The following is an 8,453-nucleotide window of genomic DNA, read 5'->3' as shown; positions in this document are numbered from 1 at the left end:
CTGAGATTTTCTGGTCTAACTCACTCATTAAAAAAAATGAATTTTGTTTTGATTTGTTAGTACTTTGATTGTACTCTGCCAGCAGAACCATACCTCAACTCTTGTCATTTTCAGATTATTTTTATATAGTCTTGAGTTTTATCCCATGGGAGCCTCAGATCATCTCTCCAGCCTATTTGTCCCAACCAGCTAGGATTTTAAGTATGTACCATGAAGCCAGTTTATCTCTGAAAATGGAATCCTACTAATTTTTTGTTTAGCCTGGCCTCCAACCTCAACCTTTCCAATCTCTTCAGCCTCACTGGGATTACAGGTGTGGACCACCTGACAAATCCATTTTGAACAAGAAAGATAATAAATGCAAAGTGACTCAGCTCCATCACAGTGTCAGAGTCAGGGTACAAACTGAGGTGTCTCCCTAAAACTACAGATAAAACTCTGGCTCAGATAAATAAGGGGAGCAAATTATGTAGTGAGCCCCAAAGGAGAAATAGGGAAATGGCAGATACATTCTCCTATAGGTTCAAGAAAACAGTCAAGTCCATTTCCAAACACTAAGGTAACACTAAAGTAAAATGTGATCCAACATTATTCTTTCCATAATCTTTTCTGTATACATTTTTTTCTTTTCAAAGAAAATTTCCATCCCAGCCAAACCAGATTGCTGATTCATCATTTGGATTTCCATATCAACTGACAAAGTAAAAACTTTGACACATTACATTTTTCAAAGATACCTTCACTGGGGTCTACACAATGTATATGAAAAGATATTTACAGGAAGAAAGAGACCCACAGACATTTACACACGGTGAGCATTTCACACGCTAACACCACACTTCACACAGAGGTCCCTAATAGGCTGATGCACTGACATAAGACACCCATCATTCCACGTGCCACCACAAGGAATCCTGTCCACACTTGCAAGTAAAATAAATTGCACATTTCAGATAGCTCTGATAGGAAAACCTCCTCTCTACATATATATTAGGAGACACATACACATTTTTAAGCAAGAAAGAAAGCTACTGACTGCTCCAGTTTTTCCCAACTCTTGATCGGAAAGAAAGAATAACATGTATAGAAAACGTCACCTTGTAGAAATAGCCCTTGGTTTTTTGAGGCAGAAAAAAAGGCAGCCATAATATGTTTTCTTACAATAGAGCTAGGCATCAAAAGGGCTAAATATGGTTTTCTACCTAGTGAAATCAAATTATTTATAGCCCCTAATCTTAAAATGCACATTTTACGCCACTGTTTTTTTCCAAAATTTTGATATAAAATTTTTTATTTTGTTCAAAATACATATACTATCTATGTCCACATTTCAATCCACCCCCTCCTTCCCAGAACTTCTCCTCTCCCCAGAAAAAGATCTTTGCTTTGTTACCATGTTGAAAAGAAGCTATTTTTGATACATGTTTAGAGGCGTTATTCCATGAGACTCAGCCCTCAGGCAAATGGATTTTGTAAGGCTGCTTTAGTATGGGAATTTCCACAGGAGTCAAGGACTTCCATATCAAAGTGGGACTGCCTGAGGATCTCTTAGTCAACAGTAAAAGGCAACACCAATGTGTACAGTGACAGAGAATTACTGCACCAGGAGTTCCATCCTGCCCATCTCATTTGCTCCCAAGTTGAAGAAAACATCAGAAGAGAGACGGCCGGGAGTACATGCTACTTGAATCCACCATGGCATAGACCACCTGTTTAAAGCTCATCCTCTCAGACCTTACCAGAGCCTCAGAGCAGAACTGGAAAGAGTTGAGTGTCAACCCACCACTGTGCAGATGAGGAGAATGAGGCACAGGGAGATGATGAGATGAGATGAGGGAGGTGACTGCCTCCACAGTCAGGCAGGAGTAGTGCCCATTCTCCAGGCTCTGGGCTCAACCTCCCTTGGCTTATATGACATGTGTGATCTGTGAAACAATGGCCCTTATCATAGCTGGAACCCTGAGTGTGCAAAACTCACCATATCCTACTCTAATACCTCTGCAGTATTTCATCCAACTGGTATTCCTTCATCTCCTATAGTTTCCAGAAAAAAAAAATCCTTCAACTAAACAAGCATATGTTAAGTAGACATCAATAAGTTTTTTTTTCATTTGACTGAATATTCTGAAATAGAAACTCCAGAGACTCCAAATATTTTTTTGCAAAGTGTAAGGAAAATTATAGAATACCATCATTGCATTTTCTTAAATCACATCTGAATCCAATCTAACCCCAGGTTGCAACTAAAATAAATACCAAAATAGAAACAATGATTATAAACAATGTCATCAAAGTTTATCCTTAAGATACCCCCAAATCACATTGCTTGATAATAGGAGAAAAGCTTCCGGATATGTCAGGAGGTGATAATCTAAAACAGGACGCAGATAATGGCAAAAGATAGTGTACAAACAGAAGCAAGGAGAGCAGGTAAGACAAAATGATGGAGAAATCATTTAGCATAATCCCGCAGAGTCGTGTGGTATGTCAAGAAAAGACTAAGGAGCTCAAGTGGTAGAATGCCATCTTTAACTGAAAAGGTTAGCAATTCTACCTAAACATAAACACTGGATCTGCTGGGAAATGAGCTTCTGAGAAGGAGAGAAGCCATCTGCCTTTGGCAAAGTGCAGCATTATGCTCCTGTGGGCATCTGGTCTTGTCCTCAAGACCAGTGACATAAACCCCAGCAAATGCCTGGCCACACACAGTGGGGGTGACTCAGTGCTCGCCACTCCTTAAAATCCAAGCAGGGAACGAACCTGAAAACTGCTGTTGAGCTAAAAGTTTTGTTGCCATATTTACTCATCTTTTCCAGGTATGCTTCATATCAACTAGCTAGCCTTTAAAAATCAACCCATCCCAGATTTTTCTAGTGAACTACCAAAGTTGCACACTCACACTCACTCACACACACATACACACACAAAATTGTATTATGAATTTTGATAATGTTTTAAATTAAAAATATCTTTCATTGAGGATGTTCTATTATACATAGATAGGTCAGAAATTATTGTGCATAATGAAAAAATCTATGCCACAAATAAAGCCCAGCCTAGAAGCTGATTTTCTTTACAAAACAAAAGTAGGCTTTCTATTTCATTAGGTGAGGCCATACCACTGGCCACTGAACTGACTTCTCTGGGAGCTACTACCTCTGACTCCCAAAGCAATGCAGAGGGTTGGTGGCACACACCCTCATTTCTGATGTGTTTCAGGTAGACACCACACCAGCAATGTGAATTCCTTTGTTGATATCACCTTGAACATTTATAAAAACTATCTACAATAGAGTATCATCACTAATAGAAATGTTTCCAGTTCTATTTCAACGAGCGTGCTATTTAAATTAACTATAAATATCCCATGTAGTCTTCATGTCTGTTCCGACTTTTTTCTTTTCTCTCATTCTCTTTCTTTTTGGCAAACTAAAAAGGTGTATGGCTTCTGCTCGCCAATTTGTGTGTCTGAGGTTTAGCTTGGTATCCTGCGGTAAAAGTACATGTAACCCAGGTCTTTAGGAGGCCTTTCAGAGGCACAGACTCTGTGGTCGTTGTAGATCACCCATCTGAAAACAGAAGATAGAAGCAGTCAATGGATAATTTGCAGAGAGAAATTACTACATCACATGAAGCAATCATTCTTAACATAATGAGGATAGTTTGAGATAACCAGACTCCAACTTGGTATATTAAAAAACAAAAAGGAACAAAATGGTTTGGGGAATTACTGCTGCTTTAGGATTGAGCGCCATTAAAAAGTAGTCAGTAAAACATAACTGGAACAAGATGATGAGACAAGGACAAAGGGTGAAATAGTATAACAGCCATATTCATAAGACCAGTATGTTGGAAATGAACTTTATGACTGGGGAGGGAGTAGAGTGAGGGAAAGTGGGAGAAAAACATGGGAAGGGGTAACAATGTTCAAGAAGAAATGTACCCACTACCTTACAAATGTAACTGTAACCCCTCTATACATCACCCTGACAATAAAATTAAATTAAAAAAAAAGAAAACTGGGACTGGAGGTACAGGTCAAGTGGTTGAGTTACTTGCCAATGCAAGGACCTGAGTTTAAACCTCAACACTACCAAAAGTTAACTAATCAGTTAATTACTTAAGTATACCTGGATGCTCCATATACTTTAAGCCTTACATTCTATAATTCCTTTTGTAGGAATTCAGGATTAGCTTCAAAAATGGAGAAAAAACTCTAAACAATAATATCTATGTAAGATTCCAGGATAGAACTAGCTAAAATGTAAAGTCTATAATGAACTAAAATCTTTTCAAAAAATATCTGAAGTAAGAGAAGCATAAGATAATTGTGAAAAAGTAAGATAAATCACAAAAGAATATGAAAATCAGATTTTTAAATGTATATGTCTTGAACATACTTTAAAATTTTTTAAGTTATAAATATATATATATTACATGTAAATAGAGGTACGTGTATGTTCTCCTCCAATAAGACTAATAAAACAAAGAAAACAGATCAAAATGTAGACAGTGGTTATCTTTAGGCTTCAGAATACATAACCTTTCATTATTTTGCATTCTACATACATTACAAACTTGTTACCATTACTCGGATCATTTGAATTATAATTTAAGCCACTGTTCATTTTTAAAGTACCTTTAAAAGGACTATCATGCTGTGTAACAAGAAGCCATTATCAATATAAGTTATTCTATTCAATGAATATAGAATCAAGTCAAGAGATAACTCTAAGAGACTAACTGGGAGCATGAGTGGAATTGGAAGAGATGGAGGAAAAGATAAAAAGGGTGGCATTGAACCATGTATACTATACTCATAAGTGGACATGCTGAATTGAGACCCCTTTGTACAACTACCTAAAAAAAAGTAAAATAACAAACTAAAAGACAAACAAGCAAATACAACTGCATCTGGGTAAAGCAGACAACTCCTAAGGGGAAGCCAAGCTCACACCTGGCTCTAGCATCCGAGGGGCTGAACTGGCCCTGAAGCATGTGTGCCCACCCACCACCCACAGGTGGGATGTGGAGGAGAGGCGCCAGGAAGAAGGTCCTGGGGACACTGCACACTGTAACTATCTCTTCTCATTTCTCTGTACCTAAAGATTCTACTCAAGAAGCCAAGAAGCCAATTGCAAGGCTGTAAATTCAGCAATGCAATGAAGGCTTAGGTAGGCAGGAAAAAAATACAGGATACTGTGAAATTTAAATTTCCTATGAGCAATCAAAAATGTGTTGATAGAAAGCCATATAGAGACTCGCATAATCTCAAGCTCTTGAGAGGCAAAGACCAAAAGATTGAGTGAGGTTTAAGATCAGTGCAGGCAAAAAGTTTGTAAAAAAAAAAATGCCAGTTTCAAACAAACAAACCAGCCACCGTGGTATACATTTATTATTCTAGGTACAAAGAAAGATCACAGTCAAAAACAATAACTCAAGCTTTTTCATAGTTCAAGGGGTAGAATGCATGCTTAGTAAGCATGAGGCCCTGATTCCACATTCCCTGAATTACACACACACACACACACACACACACACACACACACACACACACACACACACACAATTGGTTAGCATAAGTATGCTAACAAATATATTATTTGGGACATACAAAATTTGAAAAACATCTCTACAAAAAAAGCAATTATTTATCAAAAACATAAGATCTTGGAACATCGTGGAGTTTTGTATATTTCATTGGCTAACTCCTGTGGTCCTCTGGTGGTTCCAGTGAATATATTCTACTATGAGATAGAACTTGAATTTGGGAACAAGGACATACTAAATCCACTAGCACAGCCATGTTCATTGCAGCACTATTTACCATAGCAAAGATATGGATCTAACCCAGATGCCCCTCAGTTGAGGAGTGGATCAACAAGATGTGGTATTTATACATAATGGAATTCTATGCCGCTGTCAGAAAGAAGGATATCGCCCCATTTATAAGGAAATGGAAAGACTTAGAAAAGTTCATATTAAGTGAAGTAAGCCAGACTCAAAGGAACATAGGCTCAATGTTTTCCCTCATCTTTCATAATCAGTAGAAACCTTGGGCTCTCCTAGCTTAGATTTTACAATAGAACAAACTCTAGATACATAAGGCCATATGGTATGATGCTAAATGAAAGGACCTCCAGGATTTAGAAACAAAAGCCATATAATGAGTGATTCTTGTCCTTAATGTACAATGCTATCTTTCATCTCTTTTGCTGTCCCTTGGCTATCTCATATTGTTACAGTATTTCACCTTATTATCTGATATATTGTATATATGCTGATTTGGTTATTTGAAATTGGATAGGGAAGGGGGGGGACAAGATGAGGGGCAGGGTGGGGGGAGGGAAATGGGGACCAAGACATGAGAAACGGTATCAATGTATGTGAAGTAATGCACCTTCCATCTGGTGAATATAATGTAACCCTTCTATTAATTACAATGAAAAATATGAAAAAAGAATTGAATTTAGGAAGGGGCCTTGCATGATGGGATGGTTAAGAGTGGCTTTGAATATCAGCTCTGATCCAAATATTTGCAAGCTACTGACAACCTGAATACTCTGGGTCTAGAAGTTTATAATGATTTTTAAAAGATACCTCTTTCTATAAGACAAAGAGGTAAGTACATAAAGCACCCAATAGAATTGCTGGCTAAAGTAGTAGATCAATAAACCATAGCTGTCAATTACCTTCTGAAAGACTCACCTTCCCTCCTTCTTGATATGGCAAACATAATGCCCACTCATTGTAGAAGTTCCCATGTGACTGATGAATGCAAATAATTCATACACTGTGAAAGAGGAAACAATTCAGTGGTTAGACATTCCAGAAATCAAGAGTGCTTCTGATCAGAATTATAAACCAACAATAATATAATCCAATGACTATTTTGAATTGAAAAACAAAGTCTGTTTACCTTGCTATGTTGGTCACATACACACACACACACACACACACACACACACAACCTACAAATTCATGGTAACAAAAGTGGGATGTAAACTATCAACATACAGCAGGTGTTGAATTCAAAACTGGAAGGGAGTTTCAAATTCTCCCAGCCCAATCTGGTGGCAAAGTTTGTGGGTCTAAACGAGTAAACAAGATTTTATTAACCTCCAGATAGTGTTAAGGTAGACAAAATGTTTCATCTCTAGGAGCTTGTTTCTACATTAGAGTAAAAAACAAAAGACAAAAGAAGAGAAAAACCACATCTACTTTATAGATTACAGGAAACTTACATAACAATTTGAGTTTAAATACCCAGGCAGGTGCTGGTTTCCTGGCAGTAATCATAGTCAGTGGGCTGAGAGTTGAGGATCTGGGTTCAAAACCAGACTAGGTAGACAAATCCAAGAGACTCATCTCTAATGAACTAGCAAAACACCAGAAATGCTGGTAGTAGGCCCTAAGTTCAAACTCCACAACTGGTGGGGCAAAAAAACAATAACCTAAAATACCATAGAGAATTGTGAGGAAAACAGCATTAAAGATTCTCACAAAATATCTGACTTATTCATGATTACTAACTATATGGGATGAAAGTTCAGGTTTCATGTTTTCTGAACAAGGATATTTATTTATATATATATACATGTAATATATATAATATATATTAGTAGTAGTGTGAAGTCCTGGGGCTTGAACTCATGGCCTGGGCTCTGTCCCTGAGCCTCGCTGTGCTCAAGGCACGCAGCCAATGGTTACAGACTATGCATAGGTAGTTCAGAAAATGAGAAGAAAAAATTACAACCCGGTGCTGGTGTTCCATGCTTATAAGCCTAGCTACTCAGGAGGCTGAGATCTGAGGATCACAGTTCAAAGCCAGCCTGGGCACAAAAGACCATGAGACTCTTATTGCCAATTAACCACCAGAAAAGCAGAAGTGGCGCTGTGGCTCAAGTGGTAGAGAAGTAGCCTTGAGCAGAAGAGCTCAGGGATAGCACCCAGGCCCAGAGTTCAAACCTCATGACTGAGAAAAATAAAATAAAATAAATAAAAATAAACTGTAATTTGTGAGTAGTGTTGATCTGAATACAAGAAGCAAAAAAAATGGACTTGTGTATTTTTTCTAGTATTTAATTTTAAGTACATATTGTGAAAAGAAGAGTACTGATTTTGGACAGACCTTTTAGCTTACCTCCCTCTCCCATTCCTTTTCTCTTTCCTTTTGACCCATGTTCATTCACTTACTTAGCTGGGCATCCCACGTCTTCAAATTATTCACCCTTCAACAGCATCCAACACTGATAATCAGATTCTCCTTCTCTGATTACTTGCCCCAAGATACAACTCATTTAGCTAGGTAGATCTGACTGCTTTGCTGGCATTTCTTCAATTCCCTAAACTTTGAATGCTCCTGACATTTGGCTTGGTCTTCAGAATTTTCTTTTCTTTTTTTTCTTTTTTTTTTGGACCTGGGCGATGTTCCTGAGTTCTTAAGCTCAAGG

General features: G+C 37.8%; 1 protein-coding gene across 1 annotated transcript in view; it reads right to left on the bottom strand.

Moving 5' to 3' along the window:
• Positions 1 to 1,428: 1,428 nt before the first annotated feature.
• The window catches only part of Usp13 (ubiquitin specific peptidase 13), a 131,021-nt gene continuing 123,996 nt past the window's right edge, over positions 1,429 to 8,453 (bottom strand). Inside the window, exons 20-21 of the mRNA XM_090342477.1 lie at positions 6,709 to 6,793; positions 1,429 to 3,569 (exon numbers count right to left, since the gene is read on the bottom strand). Of these exons, the coding sequence (XP_090198603.1) occupies positions 3,476 to 3,569; positions 6,709 to 6,793 (179 nt within the window). The 3' untranslated portion in view covers positions 1,429 to 3,475. The remainder of the gene's footprint in view (positions 3,570 to 6,708; positions 6,794 to 8,453) is intronic.

Source organism: Megascapheus bottae, chromosome 1 (assembly GCF_031878675.1).
Source record: "Megascapheus bottae isolate mThoBot1 chromosome 1, mThoBot2.hap1, whole genome shotgun sequence".
Taxonomy (NCBI): Eukaryota; Metazoa; Chordata; class Mammalia; order Rodentia; family Geomyidae; genus Megascapheus; species Megascapheus bottae.
Note: the sequence above shows the minus strand (reverse complement) of the source record. Positions and strands in the feature narration are given on the sequence as shown.